Here is a 17,858-nt window from a genome sequence, read left to right on the forward strand (position 1 = left end):
TGTTGAAATAAGAGCTCAGGAAACTTGCAAGTGCATGTTAAGATTTCTGCTGTGAGATCCCAGCTGCTTCACAGGGTTTTTTTTTGTACTGGGAGGTACTAGTAAGTAATCAGCCATATTCTCAGTTTAAATACATGAATATCATATCCCACTCCTAGTATTCCATCCTTTGCTGCTGTGAACTCAGGATTTTACTCTCTCTATTTAATAAGGACCTTGCCCTGAAATGTCTGTATCAAATTTGTAATTTTATTTCTGGTACAGAAAATGCAAACTTTGGATAGAAAATTTTAGTTTATTGTTCAGAGCAGTGAATAGGTTCTTGAATGTGCTCATGTAAAAGACTTGGTTCTTTATTGCCTTGAAATAAACACTCACCAACTTACCATGGTTTTGACTTTTGACAGAAATACTAGGTTTCGAATAAATCTACAAAGGATTCAGTACCTCTTGTGGTACTGAATTCAGCAATATTTAGCAGCCTCGTGCTTCATTAAATATTGAAAATATTAAGAAATTTATTCTGTCATGTAAGGCCCCTCACACAATTAATACAAAATTTTTTTCACCTCAGTTTCTCTTGTTACCCATAAATAAAATGGTTGTAACTTCTCCAGGGTTTTGGAATCTGTCCGTTACCCAATTTAAATATGGAAGCAGAGGTGTCAAAATATTTTCCCATTTACAATTGATCTAATATTAACTAACAGCAGAGATTTCTGTTTATACAAAAAGTAATATTCCTTATAGTTTGTTGCAATAACATAGTGTAATTTTTATTCATGCATTTATAATTTTTAGGGAGAAAATGGTCTTCCTGGATTGGATGGAATTTCTGTAAGTTACTTAATTTGGGGAATGGTGATTTTAAAGGATATTAAGTAGGTAATTTTTCTTGTATTGGTTCTCAAGGAAACTTTTCAAATTAGTGGGCCATGCATTTATATGTGTGATACGAGTAGCATGAGCAATTCCAGCTTTGTAACGGTATGAGTGGATCCACATTATGGTAGAGGAAGTCAGATTTTTGCTATTATCTCTTCCATTTTTCCTTTTTCAAATCAAACTCCCTTCTACCATTGAACTCTGTAACACTGATTTTCAAAATACATCTAACAATATGAAATGGTTTGTTATAGTATTTAATTTTGCATACTTAATTAGGGGATATTACTTAATGTTTCCTGAGACTCACTTTGTCTTTGGTTGAGATTTGATGGGTTAAGTACTACACATTCTGTATTTATCCTATGTTCTTATAGGGCCCAAAAGGGTTTCCAGGTCCAATAGGTTCTGCAGGCCCTATAGGATTACCAGGTTTGCAGGTAAGAGACTCAGTCCTTGCACTTGTTGATAGAACAGTTCAAAATGTTTTCAATTTTCCCTCCTTGTGTCACAACAATGAACAAAAGTGTGTGTGCAGTTAAAAGAACTGAGCACAGCTGACTTCAAGCACAGAATACTTGAACTTAGATAGTTTAATCTACTCACAAAGAGAGAAAGCTCCTCTCTTGAGCGGTGCTCAGAGCAGTGCTCATGAATGAGGGCTCCAGCAAAGCCCTAGAGTGCTGACTACAAACATGACATTATACTGTTCTGAGCACTTCCTCATCTCGGGACTAGAGGGAATATGCTGACCTCTGCATATTTGCAGCCTTTGTCACCTTGAAATATGCTAAAGAGTTGCTTCTTCAAGATAATACAAGAAGAGTTTCCATTTGGCAGAGGTAAAAATGAACTACCTGTTTGTTGCTTTAAAATTGAAGTTTGCTCTTAATTAACCACTGTGCCAAAGAGCTATGATGTCTATTAGAATCATAGAATCATAGAATTGTTGAGGTTGGAAGGGACCTTTAAGATCATCGAGTCCAACCTTTAGCCTACCCTGACAAGAGCCACTTCTAAACCATGTCCCTAAGTGCCCCATCTACCCTTTTTTTAAACACCTCCAGGGATGGTGAATCCACCACCTCCCTGGGCAGCCTATTCCAATGTTTAATAACCCTTTCAGTGAAAAAATGTCTCCTAATATCTAATCTAAACCTCCCCTGACGTAACTTGAACCCGTTTCCCCTTGTCCTATCACTTGTCACCAGGGAGAAGAGGTCAGCCCCCATCTCTCTACAACCTCCTTTCAGGTAGTTGTAGAGGGTGATAAGGTCTCCCCTCAGCCTCCTCTTCTCCAGGCTAAACAACCCCAGCTCCCTCAGTCGTTCTTCATAAGGTTTGTCCTCCAGACCCCTCACCAGCTTTGTAGCCCTTCTCTGGACACGCTCCAACACCTCAATGTCCCTCTTGTAGCGAGGGGCCCAAAACTGAACGCAGTACTCGAGGTGGGGCCTCAGCAGTGCCGAGTACAGGGGGATGATCACTTCCCTAGTCCGGCTCACCACACTATTCCCTATTACTTGACTTGAAGATCATGTCTATCAGTTACTTTTGCTTTGGGGGCAAGAGGTGAAAGTTCAGATACCACTGGAGATCCCAGCATTGCTCCAATTATATGCATCCTAATTAAGTCAAAAGAAATAAAATCTTGATCTTGTCCATATTTAGGGTCCAATGGGTCCCCCTGGGCAACCAGGTCCAAAAGTGAGTACCTACCTTTCCTGTCTTCTTTCTACACCCGATTGTTGGCTTTAACAGTGCTGTGGGCATAGATGATGGTGATGCTGTTGTTGCTGTTGTTTTATTATTCATTCATTGTTTTTTTTCTCTCCTAGGGTAACATGGGATTAGGCTTTCAAGGAGAGAAAGGAGAAAAGGTAGGTGAAACTTCTTCTGTTATGGAAAGAGCATGAAGTAATACTCCGGTGTTCCATCATAGCTTGATCCTCTAGAAAGTGGGTAGATTCTAGCATTTTCTTCTTTTCCTTTTTCTTTTCTTCTCTCGGACTTATTGACAGTCCAAATACTAAAGAGTCTTGCTGGTTCCTTATCTGTTGGTACACGAAAAAAGGATGGGAGCTTTTTCTGGATGAAGAGAGGGAAGGGAAAAATCTCAATTCAGCACAGTATTTTCATGGTTATTGAGACATAAGGTCCTTAGACATCTTTTGAATCTCTGTCTTTCAGTATTGAATTATTCTACTAACTTGATTCTTTTTGGCTTTCATATTATTCTTTGGATAGAGCAATGTGTTATTTATAGACTCACGACCCTAAATGGGTGTCCTGCAGTCTGTGAGAATTTACACTGACATAATGGGGCTTCTCAAAGTTCTCAGTGTGGGACTTGATTCTGCTTCTGTTAAAATTCACGTAATCACGGAATCTTCAGAGTTGGAAGGGACCTCTAGAGATCATCTAGTCCAACTCCCCTGCTAGAGCAGGATTGCCTAAAGCACATCCCTCAGGGCTGCATCCAGGCGGGTCTTGAAAATCTCCAGAGAAGGGGACTCCACAACCTCCCTGGGCAGCCTGTTCCAGTGCTCTGTCACCCTCACCGTAAAGAAGTTTTTCCGTGTATTTGAACGGAACTTCCTATGTTCTAGCTTGTGCCCATTGCCCCTTGTCCTGTCGCTGGGAACCATTGAAAAGAGCCTGGCTCCGTCCTCCTTAAACCCACCCTTTAGATACTTGTAAACATTAATCAGGTCCCCCCTCAACCTTCTCTTCTCCAGGCTAAAGAGTCCCACCCAGCTCTTTCAGCCTTTCCTCATAAGGGAGATGCTCCAGTCCCATAATCATCTTGGTTGCCCTATGCTGGACTCACTCCAGTAGTTCCCTGTCCCTCTTGAACTGGGGAGCCCAAAACTGGACGCAGTACTCCAGTTGTGGCCTCACCAGTGCAGAGTAGAGGGGGAGAATGACCTCCCTCGACCTACTGGCCACAGTCTTCCCTATGCAGCCCAGGATGCCATTGGCCTTCTTGGCAACAAGGGCACACTGCTGGCTCATGGATAATTTGCTGTCTACCAGGACCCCCAGGTCCTTCTCCTCAGAGCTGCTTCCCAGCATGTCCGCCCCTAACCTATACTGGTGTTTGGCATTCTTCCTTCCCAGGTGCAGGACCCTACACTTGCTTTTGTTGAACCTCATTTGGTTCTTCTCTGCCCAGCTCTCCAGCCTGTCCAGGTCACGCTGGATGGCAGCACGGCCCTCTGGAGTGTCGGCCACCCCTCCCAGCTTGGTATCATTAGCAAACTTGCTGAGGATACACTCTGTCCCCTCATCTAGGTCATTAATGAATATATTGAACAAAATTGGTCCAAGTATTGACCCCTGAGGGACACCACTCGTTACAGGCCTCCAACTGGACTCTGTGCCGCTGATCACAACCCTCTGAGTTCTGTCACTCAGCCAGCTCTCGATCCACCTCACTGTCACCTCGTCTAGCCCATACTTCCTCAGCTTCCAAATGAGGATGTTATGGGAGACAGTGTCAAAAGCCTTGCTAAGGTCAAGGTAGATGACATCTACGGCTCTCCCCTCATCCAGCCAACCCGTTATAACATCATAGAAAGCTATCAGATTGGTCAGGCATGATTTGCCCTTGGTAAATCCATGCTGACCACTTCCAATAACTTCCTGTTCCTCTATGTGTTTGGAGATGACATCCAGAATGAGTCGCTCCATTACCTTCCCAGGGACAGAGGTGAGACTAACCGGCCTGTAGTTCCCTGGGTCCTCCTTCTTGCCTTTTTTGAAGATTGGAGTGATGTCAGCCTTCCTCCAGTCCTCAGGCACCTCTCCTGTTCCCCATGACCTTGCAAAGACAATGGAGAGTGGTCTAGCGATAACATCTGCCAGCTCTCTCAGCACTCGCGGGTGCATCTCGTCAGGGCCCATGGATTTATGAATGTCCAGCTTGGCCAAGTGGTCTCTGACCCGGTCCTCCTCAACTAAGGGAAGGTCTTCCTCTCTCCCGACCTTCCCCCTTGCCTCCAGGGTATGGGATTCGTGAGGGACGGCTTTATCAGTGAAGACCGAAGAAAAGAAGGCATTCAGTAACTCTGCCTTCTCTGTGTCTTCCACCACTAGGGCACTCGTCTCATTCATCAGTGGACCTATATTTTCCCTAGTCTTCCTTTTTCTGTTGATATACTGGAAAAATCTCTTCTTGTTGTCTTTAACTGCAGTGGCCAAGCTGAGTTCTGATTGAGCTTTGGCCCTTCTAATCTTCCCCCTGCATAGCTTTGTTATATCTTGATAATCCTCATAAGTTGCTAAGCCCCTTTTCCAGAGAATGTAAGCCTTCCTTTTTTTTCTGAGGTCCAGCCAAAGCTCTCTATTTAGCCAGGCTGGCCTTCTTCCCCGTCGGCTCGTCTTTCAGGACATGGGGATGGCCTTCTCCTGTGCTTCTAAGAGCACCTGCTTGAAGTATGACCAGCCTTCCTGGGCACCTTTGCTCTTCAAAACTGCCTCCCAAGGGACACTCTCAGCCATGCTCCTAAACAGGTTAAGGTCTGCCCTTCGGAAATCCAAGGTGGCAGTTTTGCTGGCTCCCCGCCTCCCTTCACCAAGAATTGAAAACTCTATCATTTCATGGTCACTCTGCCCAAGACGACCTCCAACCTTTACATCCCCCACAAGACCTTCTCTATTAACAAACAGTAGGTCCAGTAGGGCACTTCCCCTAGTAGGTTCCTTCACCAGCTGTGTTAGGAAGTTGTCTTCCACACACTCCAGGAACCTCCGGGACTGTTCCCTCTCTGCTGTGTAGTATTCCCAGCGGACATCTGGGAAGTTGAAATCCCCCACAAGAACAAGGGCAGATGATCGCAAGACCTCTGCCAGCCGCTTATAGAATACTTCATCGGTTTCTACATCCTGATTAGGGGGTCTATAACAAACTCCCATCACGATATCTGCCTTGTTGGCCTTCCCCTTGATTTTTATCCATACACACTCAACACTGTCATTCACACTGTTGAGTTCTAGACATTCAAAACCGCCCCTAACATAGAGGGCCACCCCACCACCTCTCTTCCCTTGCCTATCTCTTCTGAAAAGCTGGTAGCCATCAATTACAGCACTCCACTTGTGTGTGTCTTCCCACCACGTTTCTGTGATGGCAACCACATCATAGTTTCCCTGCTGCACGATGGCCTCCAGCTTGTCCTGCTTATTCCCCATGCTGCATGCATTAGTGTAGATGCACTTCAGTTGGGTTAATTGTCCTGCCACTTTCTTGGGGGGACAGGCCCTGATTTGCACCTGATCATTCTCGGACACTACTGTAGTTACCAAATTATCACCACTCCTTGTGTCTATGCTGCCACACAATTCACTATCCCCCACCATCGCTGAGACAGGCTGCAAGACCTTGCTATCACTTTTACCCATGAGCACTGCTGTGTTGCTCCCAGGCACCACTTTTGTGATCCTGGTTTCGTCCGCATCCCCCATCAAACCTAGTTTAAAGCCTTATGAATAAGCCCTGCTAACCCTAAATAATATAAATATAATAAATAACCCTAAAATTGGTTCTCAGCATTCTACATTTCTAATTGTTGTTGTCCTTTCTTTCATATTTCTCCTCAAAGTTTTTCTGGAATGTTTTCCTGTTGATTTAAAAGCTGAGACTTTTGGTTTTTGTCTTCTTGCCATGTTTTGTATCCATAACTCTTCTGAAACAGTTTTAAAGCATTTTGTTCATCTTAGTTTTCAGTCTGATATTTTGACTTCCCTGACATGCTGGCATGACTCCTGTCCCAGCATTCAGGCACACAGGTATTATGTACATGGGATATAATTAGTGTGGCCCTCTTCTGATCTGCAAGCCACTTTTGTAGGAAATCAAACATGTTCTGCCAATGTTAACAGCTTCCACTTTTGCCAACAGGGTGATGTAGGGCTGCCTGGCCCTCCAGGTCCCCCACCATCCACTGGAATACTGGAATTCATGGGATTTCCAAAAGGGAAGCAAGGAGAAAAGGTCTGTAAAATCAGTTTAGAACCCCACCCCCCTCACCTCAACATGCTCCTTCGTTCAAGGCTGAATGAGATTACTGGAGAGTGAGAGCTATTATATTTCCAAATTAAAATAATTTTCTGTACTAGTTTAATCTGCCAGATGGCTATTGAATAAAAATAGTCTTAGCTCGGAGCATTGTGGACCACTGGAGAATGCATACATCTCAGAAGGAGAAATCTGAAAGCTATTTAAAGTTTTTAATCATTAATCCTAAAAATAAATGAACCATAGTTTGTTTCTGCTGGACCTGTAAAATTGTGTCAACTGAAGAAAAAAACCACAAATCGATTTAGAAAAAATAAATAAAAAGCTCCATCCAGCTCTCTTGCTTTGGTTATGATGCACACTACTCTGAAATAAACAGATTTCTCTCCTTTATTATTCTGGCATTTACTGAGATACATACTTAAGTCATCAATGGTTTTATAAAAGTTGCGTGGATCTTGAGTTAAAAATTCTCTACATGCATGAAATTTAGGCATACTGAATTAACCTGGAACCTATACAGGCTGTTTTGGGAGCCCCGTCTGAGCTTGCCCAAGTCCCTGCATAAGTCATGAGAGTTATTGTCTTACTTGGTGGAGATACATTAGCGTGATGTAAAAACAAGCGCCATTCCTTTAGGCTCACTCTTGAATTTGTAAGCAGGATTATGAGGACATTATGCTACCTCACCACGTGTTATTTTGCTGCTTCCTATGAAGTACTATACATGTTCCAATTCCCTCAATGACAATATGAAATGCTTCTAGTTTGACTTCTAGCGGTGGAGGGCAGTGGAACAACAGCTCCCAAGTCGCGGTCTTTGAAGCCATGGGAAAGGGCCACAGACAATCCATTGCATGCACTGGCACTGTGCTGAGAGACACTGTGTGTGGCACATGATGATACAAATCGAGTATACTTGCTGACAAACAAATTGCAAGGCCTTACTTCAGGAGTCAGGAGCACGATGGGTGGATTGGGGAAAGTCTTGCTTTCACGGGCACGGTGATTTATTGTGTTTGCCTGTCTTCCCCTTGTCAGGGTGAGCCAGGCCCTCAAGGATTCCCTGGAGACAAAGGATTGCCTGGCATGCCGGTAAGGACAGAGGAGAGTTTTTAATATAGGCCTAATATGGATTAGATGGTTCAACATCCTCTGAATAGCTCACAAGGTCTATACAGGAGCTTTTAGGCACCAGAGGACTTTGAAAATCTGATTAAAACATCCACAAGACTTTTTGAAGAGTGTAACTGATAGGGTTTTTTTCCTGGAGATACAAAGAAGATAATGCTGTTCTGCTTTAGATGTGACAAAGCATTCATCATTTCAGTACGTGTGATCTGTAGTTTGCAGAGGAGACCTGCAAGTAAACATACCCTGTACACAGCCACTTGATGGCAGCGTTTCTTGATGTGCCACAGAGAGCTAGACATATATTTTTTAAAAAAATCTATTTTTTATTCCTTTAATTATGTCTAAATATTTTGTTATTTTACTTTAAAGTTGTAAAGCACATGCAGATCTTTCTGTCTGTCTTTATATGTCCAGTTTTAAACTAGGCTGTTTAACATTAGTGTTCATAAACTCAAGAATGAGTAGCATCTTCTCTGTATGAATCAAGAACAACAATTTATCCCTGGATTCCAGAGAACTGTTTTCCAGTTTATAACCTTTTGTAAACACAGGTTATTTCAATAAGTTTAGAGAATAAATATTTTGAGGAACTTCTGACTATTAAGATAAATTGTTTGCCAGTTTCTTCAACGTACAGATGTTCTTCGTAGAAAGACGTGCAAGGAAAACCTGTACATGAAGCACAGTTTGTTATTAGTCTTTCTGGACTTGTTCCATTTTGTGCGCGTTTAGCTTTATGCATCACAAGAGGCCCATTGAAGCTGATGGGATTGAACATATGTGTGAACTTAACCACAGCCATAAGATATTTCAAGATTGAAGCCTGAAAATTGCTTAACTACTGTAGCTCTCACTGAAATTAAATCCTGGTGTTCTGTCTCTGGATTTGATACTTCTTGGTGAGTGGGAAAACCACCAAATGTTGAGCGTGAAAATGCTCGTTTTGTGTCATTCTTAGGCTTTAGAAATTAAAAAGGGTTCTCTAAGCACTCCCTTGAGCTGCTGCTGTTAAGAAATGAGATTTGAAATAATTTCTAAATGTAGAATACAATACAGAGTAGCAGTTGCAGAACTTTGCTGTTGATAGGATGGGGTTACTTGCATTTGCTACCGAGACATGTGCCATGGTTTAAATGGATGGAAATCATGGGGAATGAGGAAGATAATATACTGTATGTACTGCCAAGTCTGATACAGGTTTTCTTTCTGGGGCCAAAGAGTCCCAGCAGAAATACTCAGTTCCCCTTGTCTCTCTGTTGTACTGTTGGGTGGATTTGTGCTCATTTTGTCTTAGGGCTGTGCTATTCAATTCCAGACAGATCACAGATTTAATGTTGACATTTTTCCTCAGGGTTTTGGAGGTGTTGGAGAAAAAGGAGAAAAAGGTGTGCCTGGCTTACCGGGTGCCAGGGTAGGTAACTTTACAAAGTTCTTAAGTGCCTGTTCTCAAACACACGAAATGGGCCTTTCATCAACAAAAGCATTCCCAAACCACGTAGGAGTCTCGGACATAGGACTGAGTCCTATAGTAGCCAGCACCTTACAACAACAGAACAAATAGATAGTACTTATCTCAGTAAAGCTGCAGATTAAAGGTGAGATGAAAGATATATACAGACAAGGCAGCCCAAGAAAATCATATGGAAGTATTTAGTGGAGGACTGGTTACTGCAGGGCTTGATTCTGCAGGGCCTGTGTTTTTCCAGCTTTTTTGAAAGATTCACAAAAAAGGAAGCTTGCAGGAGGTCCAAATAAAGATAATAAAGAGGCCTTGCAGGGGCTTCAGGGAACTCTTAACCAGTGCCAGAACCATCCATGAGAGAACAGAGATAGATGTTTGGGGAAGAAATGGGCAAGCTGGCAAGAGACGTTGGTTTAACTAGTCAATGAATGTGGGAGCTAACAGCATGCTCAATCACATGCCAGCCATAGATTCTTTAAACCACCATGACTCTGCAGAGACATGCTTATACACAACAGGAAGACCAAGACATTCTGTTCTGCATGCACAGAATAAATTCTCAAGATAAAAAGTCTTGATTGCATTAAGTTTCATGGCTTTATAATTACAAACTACCTATCTAACTTCCTAGTAAGTTGAGACACGACGACTTCTTTAACTTGAACTGCCAATTAGAAAGGCAATGGCTAAAGAAGATAAGGCTTCTTTCATTAATTATTTTGCTGAATTCTTTTAATCATTAATATTTGGGAGATATGGAAAATCAGTGGTAGCTTCTCCTTTTGAAAGTTTTACCTTTTCATTCTTTGGTGATGAGGTATATGGAGCCTGATGTAATAAGAACAGACTGAGATGAACCTTCAGAAAGTTAATGTTTTTTTGCTGTTCTAGGGTCTTTTGGGACTGGATGGATCTGATGGGATTCCAGGGAGAAAGGTGAGATTTCTTTTATTTTTTTACTGTACTTACAATTACAGAAGCCGTCTGACTGCTTAAGATCTGCTGAGTGTGTTATCTAGTAGCTTGAAGTTCTCTGATGGATGAGTGCACCTGCCTTATTAAACTAGTGAGAGCTAACTAGAAAGTCCACATAAAACTCTAGATCCCTTTAAGTGTCTCTCTAGTTATCTCTACGTATTCAGAGGACCACCTCCACAGGTTGGAAATTGTACATTCCCTCCTGGAACAATCAACTCTCCCACTTCTCCCCTTTTGGGAGTGGAAATGGCCTTCCACTTCCACAGGGTGTTAAAGCCTTTCCACTTGCAGATAAAACAGTGGAAGTTGTTCAAGAAAGCAACTTTCAGAAATACAATTTTCATTTTGCAGCCTGGAGTTCAGTCACCTTCTTGTATATTTTATTTTCTTTATGTGCTTTTCAAGATATACTGAAGGTGATGGTATCTCCAATATAATCTAACTCACATCTATATGTTAAAATTACATGATTAAAACCAAGCCCTTTATGACAAGTTTCTCAACAATACTGTGTATAGGCTACATTGGGGTCTACAGTTGTCCAAGACTTCAGAATCACAGGCAAGGTTTCAAGTTAAGGCTCCCTGCTCCAGAGCTCTTGGAATATCCCATTTTGTCTGCAGTGGCAGTGGGATTTGCAATCCATACTGGGCTAGGTTGAATACATTACCCAACAGAGAACAGTAGATCACTTCTGTGTAGATTTCCAGTCACGCACCCAGAAGGGGAATTTTGGTGTCCGTGAGAGCACTACCAGGAAATGGATAGCTGGAGAGCTGGATCTCCCAGTGTCACTTCAAATGTTTTGGTGCCAATAATTTGTTGGAGGGAGAACAGCCTGGAGGGGAAAGTGTAGGGGACAAAGAAAATAATGTTTTAGACTCCTTGGTCCGCAAGCATTTCTATGGTTCTGTGAGAACTCCAAGGTGTCCTCCTGATTTGAACACCCTCGTGCCTGCTCACAAGTTCTCACCATCTTTACAGCACAAGGAGGTCTAAAGGAGCTGTGGCTGTGGTATTTTGTGAGTGCTGAGAAATTGGTGCCATCAGCTTTCTCTTTCTTTATTTCTTCTTCAAATGTTTGGTAGGACAATGCATTAGATTTGTGATTCAAGTCCAGGAACTGCAGATGTCTCAGCTAACACTGAGACTGTCTTATTGTCTCACTGTGTAAAAGTGTTCCCATGTGTGACTTTGCAGGGTCATCCAGGTGTTCCGGGCTACCCAGGACTGGATGGAGGCGAAGGCATGAAGGTAACTTCTCACATGAAAATACTAAAGCATTGCTCTTTTAAAGATATTTGCATGAATAAATAAGTTATCATTGCCCCAGACAAATGTCTTCTTTACCTCTGTATCACTGTAATTTTCAGTATGTTTCCGTTCCTTATTTTCTTTATTGTTAAGGATAAAACTGAGTGGTTGCTGAACAATGAACACTTGGCTATTTTAATACCTTTACAATGTTCATTCATGTAACTTCATTACTTAGAGTTGTAGGTCTAGTCTCTCTGGTATCCTTTATCCTTACACCAACGCCATAGCCACTGGACAATTGAGGCAAGGTTAAATAGAAGTAAGTGGATGTTAGATAGTTGCCAAGGCTATCTGAAGTCTTAGATCACAGACCTTCAAGTATTGACATGCCTGAAAATAACGTGTTCAATTTCTTGTACTGGAGGTAGGCAAAGCACAGCAGACATCTTCTGGGTATCTCACAACTTGGGCAGCCAGACATCTGGAAACTGAGTGGAAAATGACTGGATGGTAGTTTGCTGTGAAAGACGCTTCTCTGCCACCAAGATTGGTATATGGTTGGAAGACAAGTGAAATGCAAGTAATGAAGGGCTTTTTTTGTGCAGAGCATATGGAAGAAGGAGTAGTAGAAGTTTAGGCACAGAGGAGTATTACTGGAAGAAGCAACAGTGTGCACTGCCTTGGCTCACTGCGTGGTTTTTGTATTATAAATATGATGGCAGTTTGGAAACACTTGCTATTTCAAAGAGGATTTGGTACTATGTTAGGGTGAGAGGAAGGAATGATACTGCAGTTTGTTACAACTTGCTTGTTCTACTTGTATGGTTTTATGGAGGGATACATTTTCCTGGAAGCTCCTATTATTGAAATTCAGGATTCCAAGGCAACAGATAGCTGCAGGGATGAATGCTTTTAAAAACTGGTGTGTTCATAGCAGGTTTCTTGCTTTTACCACAAAGTGAACAAATATGATCTACCTGATATTGGTCAATGTGCTGATATGATAACTGGTCTCCAGTCCACATGGTATGTATATACGTGCCCGTGCTTCCTATTAAGATAATAGGATGCCTTCAGAGGGTAGCTGGATAGTTGCAAACACTTTATCTGAAGCGGCCATCAGTTTCATCAGACAGGAAGTAGGTAAGTCAGGACAGCAGATGACAGTGAATAGCAGAAGAACAAAGTGAATTTTTCACCAAGACAAAGAATGGTGATTAGTCAGTGAATGACCACAGACATTGCTACCATAATAGAGTCTGTTTCCTGACAAGCTGTCTTCCTCTCCATCACTCACCTGAATGTGGCGTGAATCTGTTTTCTTCTAACAGGGTGAATTAGGTGACATCGGTCCCCCAGGCCCTCCTATCGTTATTGACAGGGAAGGTGTAGTGATTTCAGGTACACGTTTCTGTTTTGTTTTGGAACTAGTCTAAAGCACTTTTTCTGATCCAGCTTTCCTTCTTACTCTATTTTACCACTTTTCCACATTGTGTATTGGGTCTAAGCCATCCCTTGTTATTTTTTATTTAATTTCTGTATTGTTGGCATACCGGTACGTTAGGTCTCAATGTCGTCCCCACACTGGAGAACGATATGTTTCAAGGCAGAACGAAATTTAGTGCCTGGGAGGCTGATTGTGTGTAGGCATGGGGAAGTGCTGTGTGTCTACCTGCATCTCTTTCTTCAGTGTACTAAGGAAAAATGTCTTCCTTGTGTTGCTTGGAAATGGGTGCTCTGAATGTCACTCTGCTATTATTTGTCATTCAATGTGGTAAGAATATTGTTGAGAAAATTAGCTTAATTAATGCCACAGCTGAATAAGATCTGGATTGGAACAGTCTCTGAAGCTATAAAGGTAAGGGGACAAATTGTATGATCTCTCCTATTCTTCCTCTTTCACATGCAGTCAAGTTTGACACAACCTCTAACAGGTCAGGAGGAATTTTTCCCTGTTTTTAACTTTGACTAACCTTTGCAACCTTTGCTGTCAATGAGATCAGTGGCCACCAGGGTAGTTGACTGAACAGAGTCTTTCAGCAGAACTTCTCATGAGATTTTCCTCCTTGTTTTTCTGTATTTGTCTAATAGGTGCACCGGGCGACCCTGGAAACCCGGGAATACCTGGTCCTCCAGGAGACGAAGGGATCAGTGGTTTACCAGGCCTTCCAGGAGCTCCAGGGTTTCCAGGCCTGGAGAGAGGTAAAGCAGCTGCTGACAGTGCCCTTAGCAGGCTGTTTTCTGTGTTTGTTGCTGAGAAGAATCTGGGTAGTGGCCTGAAGATGGTGAAGGTATTGGAGCAAGCCTCTCCCTGCTCCTTCAGCTGGCTGATTTGCAGGCTGCTGTATGAGACATAGGAGGCAGGGATGAAACACAGGGATGAAACCAAGTATGTTGACTTGGATGGGAGCAGAATTAGTCCCACAATGATTACAGCCCAGGTAAATCTTTAGGTGTGACAATGTGGTGTAGCAGTGTACGCAGGAGGTTGTTGATTGATTTCCATTTCAAATGAGTTGATTGCCTTTCCTGTTTTAAATATTTTAAATTTTAAGTAATTTAAATTGCTATTTTAAATAATAGCAAATGTTTTTGAAATTTTTGTTTTAAAATTACTTTTCATATTTGCAATAGAGAGCTAACAGATTGGCTAGATAAACCCACTGTAGGTGGAACTCATTTGTCCCATCAAAGATATCACGTCGAAGTTTCTGTTTCATTTGAATGTCATCTGTGAAGTCCTGGCCTGCAATGATCCAGAGACTAGGAACTACCAAGGAAATTATCTCACTCAAAGGAAATTAGAAAATAAATAAACCACAGTCTTACATAGTTAAATGTCTAACTGATCAGTGGGACTTAAATGCAGCCCTGTGAAGTTTTTTGGATGACTGAAGGATTGTGTAAATGGGAGCCAGTGGGTGCTTCTAATTAGTAAGGTTTCGTTTGTGTTCAATTATAAATTGTTCTGTGCTAACATGGTTTCAGTTCAGGGTACAATGGTAATTTTCATAATATTAAAAATACTAGAGCATGTTTGCTGATGGAGAAGAGCTGCTCATTGTGTCATTGTTGTCTAGATGGAAAGGGCCCTGGAGGGTCTCCAGGTGTTCCAGGTGTGAAGGGTGAAGTGGGAGAACCAGGAAGAGCAACGATTGGATTACCAGGCACTCCCGGCAGAGTTGGTTTACCAGGTCTGCCAGGAGCACCAGGATTGCCTGGTTTACCACGTACGTATATTTTTAACAGCTATATTAATATTGGATTTAGAGTGAAACAAGAGAAATAATCACTTATATATTTATTTCTTTGCCAGTGAGGATTATTCATCTGTAAATCTTAAATGTTTGGTTGACACCTCATTGTGATGGTTAACTCACAACCTCAAACGTATGAAGTATCTCTGAAGTAAGAAAATATAGCTAATTATTGTTAGAGTGGTAGCCTGAGAGACTGAAGCACAAGGTTGTGTAGACACAATTTATGACACAGAGGACTTTGAAGTTCTAGGCTAGTCTCCTACTGGCTTAGATAAAAAATAGACCATGACCTTGTGAGTACCTGCGGTAAATGTCTAAGTCTTGTGAGTAGGTATTTTGGGTACCAGGAGTCAGATAAGATGCCTGAAGAGAGAGTTTTCAGACCTAAGGAAATGTGATTTCATTTTTACATTTTTCATCTGTATGGATTCCCTGATTGGATTAATTATGCGTTGTTTTGTTTTCCTCAGAAATTCAGTATTACATGAAAAGGGTTGATTTTACACAAACCTTGTGTTTTACCATTCTGCCATAAACAGAGTTCAAACAACCTTTTTTATTTGTGAGAGTCAACCTTTCAAAAGAGGGCACACTCCAGTGATGGGGCCAATAAGCATGGTCTGATGAAATGATTTTCTATGGAGAAGAAATAAGTGCTCTCTTATCAATAACTGTTTGCCAGTCAAACCTGGCTCATTTTTCTGCAGAGTCTGTAAAGCTCTTGTAGCTGTTTTTAGCTGATGATTGCAGTTTGTTTCCATGGAACATCAGACGAGTGCTGGTCAGCACTCCATCTTACTGCTGTCATTAAGGGAAGGGTTTTCAGACGCAGGAGCTTTAGATTGTGTCAGATCACTTTACACTGCTGTTTCTGTCAGCTCATATTTCATTCTGTTCAGCATATAAAGAGATGTAGAAAATAATCCTGCAGTTATAAAGTGAGGGACAGGGAAAGTCCCCTTAACCTTTTTTGCCATTTGGTCTCTTGCCTGAGCTGCAGCAACTTAATGAGAAGACGAGGAGCTTTGTAGAAGACATGTAGCCCTGGGGATGACTCTACCATGCCAGCAGCAGCTATCATATATGATAGCTTCTATGTCAACAAAAAGGGCAATAACTAGTCATCACAATCACAAGTACATTGATTTGTCCCTTCAGCTTCTATCCATATGAGTCTCAGCTTCTCCCAGTGCTGTAAAGGCGCATCTGCCATGAACTAAGTCATTTGCCCTTCTTTACACAACCTGTTTGTGGTTTGGTTAGCTCTTCGGCCAACTGTTAAGTCTCTGAAAAAGTGCAATGGTAGAGCAGTAGAGGAATGAAACTCTGTTGCATCCACATTGTGAGAGCTTTTGCTTTTCTGTGTGAGAAGCGAGAAGCAAACACACAGCAGAGGTCTGCAGCCTGTGATACCAACCAAGTTCCATCTTGTGCAGCTGCCACAGTTGCAGTTTGATCCGGTGCCGTTTCTGACAGTTGCACAACTGAATTGTAAGTATTTAATGAGCTGGAAATCTAGCCTTCTCATGGCTTTTGCTTGCCTTCTTTCTGCACATAGGCCCTTCATTCCCACCAGACACTATCCTGGATGGAAGGACTGGGGCCCCAGGAGAGCCTGGACAAAGAGGGCTGCCAGGAGCTTTGGGTCCAAAGGGGTACAAAGGTAATTGACTCTTGTTTTGAGAGAGACTTTTAGCAATCATTGAGCCTCAGAAACGTATTTACATGTGGTTAATATCCTAAGGGATGAGGCAGAAGTGTCTTTATGACAAATCACAGGAGGTTGAGATGTATTAAAGGAGCCATCAGCCTTTACTGTTTAGAGACAGTCGTGCCCAGCACTGCCAGCAAAATCCTATTTTCTACTTCCTACTCTGCTCAGGGAAATAACCAGATAAACATCTCATACCCAGAAAATCAGCTAAGTTAGTTGTACTTGAAAGCCATAACATGTAATGAGACTTACAAATAAAATCTTGTTCACTGCTTTTTGCAGTATAGGTTGGAAATGACAGAGAAACTTATTCTTTTTCTCCTCTGTGCTAAAATTGCTGAGAATTTGGGTCTTAGTATGTGACAGAAATGGTGTCAAAAGCCATGATGACACAGACATCACTGTGCTTTGTGGTTGTTTGAATCCATGGCCAGTTACAATTCAAAAAATATATCCAGCTGAGGGTCATTGTAACCTACTGTGAGTATGAATATGGATTTGCTTTCTCTGACATATAACTATCTCTTTAAAAAACCACAAGACTTCTGTCCTAAAACTCTCCTAAAACCATCTGTTTAGGAGAGTCTAAACCTTTGGAAAGAGGTCAAGAAGTGCTGAGAAGTTGATGCTGCACATGGTAATTTGGTGATGGGCATTGCATAGAAATTAACGTGGATAAATCCTGAGTTCCACTTGCTTGACACTCACATCACCTGAGCAGAGTAGTTACAAAATCAAATTGTATGAGAATGGTTTTGTCCTAATTGAGTCAAATACTGCTTTTGGAGCTCTTGCAACTAAAAGGGTCTTGATCCAAATGAAACTGAGTTTGGAGTGTTGATTGTATTTTCCAGGAGAGGCAGGTGATTGTGCTTGTGATGGAGGAGTTACAAGAGCTGGTCTAAAAGGCATCTCAGGTCCACCAGGTCCATCAGGAAGCCCTGGTGTGCCTGGGATTAAGGGCATTGGTGGAGACCCAGGCACTGTGGGTGCACCAGGACTGCGAGGCCCTCCGGTAAGGCAGGAAGAGTTTATATTGGTTGTCATGAATTAAAGGAGAAAAGTGCCCGTGTGCAAGTTGCTGGTGTTGATTGTAGTGAAAGCAGAATGCGTTTTTTGCATAATTTCTTCTACTTGTTTGGATTTAAA

The 17,858-nt window shown here is 42.0% G+C and overlaps 1 protein-coding gene across 1 annotated transcript in view; it reads left to right on the forward strand.

Annotated features, from left to right (window-relative positions):
• The window catches only part of COL4A6 (collagen type IV alpha 6 chain), a 136,563-nt gene that overhangs the window by 93,937 nt on the left and 24,768 nt on the right, over positions 1 to 17,858 (forward strand). The window contains exons 8-21 of the mRNA XM_074599930.1: positions 802 to 837; positions 1,263 to 1,325; positions 2,557 to 2,592; positions 2,724 to 2,765; positions 6,788 to 6,880; positions 7,946 to 7,999; positions 9,390 to 9,449; positions 10,392 to 10,436; positions 11,679 to 11,732; positions 13,067 to 13,136; positions 13,827 to 13,937; positions 14,816 to 14,965; positions 16,554 to 16,658; positions 17,564 to 17,724. Of these exons, the coding sequence (XP_074456031.1) occupies positions 802 to 837; positions 1,263 to 1,325; positions 2,557 to 2,592; positions 2,724 to 2,765; positions 6,788 to 6,880; positions 7,946 to 7,999; positions 9,390 to 9,449; positions 10,392 to 10,436; positions 11,679 to 11,732; positions 13,067 to 13,136; positions 13,827 to 13,937; positions 14,816 to 14,965; positions 16,554 to 16,658; positions 17,564 to 17,724 (1,080 nt within the window). The remainder of the gene's footprint in view (positions 1 to 801; positions 838 to 1,262; positions 1,326 to 2,556; positions 2,593 to 2,723; positions 2,766 to 6,787; positions 6,881 to 7,945; positions 8,000 to 9,389; positions 9,450 to 10,391; positions 10,437 to 11,678; positions 11,733 to 13,066; positions 13,137 to 13,826; positions 13,938 to 14,815; positions 14,966 to 16,553; positions 16,659 to 17,563; positions 17,725 to 17,858) is intronic.

This window comes from Larus michahellis, chromosome 9 (assembly GCF_964199755.1).
Source record: "Larus michahellis chromosome 9, bLarMic1.1, whole genome shotgun sequence".
Taxonomy (NCBI): Eukaryota; Metazoa; Chordata; class Aves; order Charadriiformes; family Laridae; genus Larus; species Larus michahellis.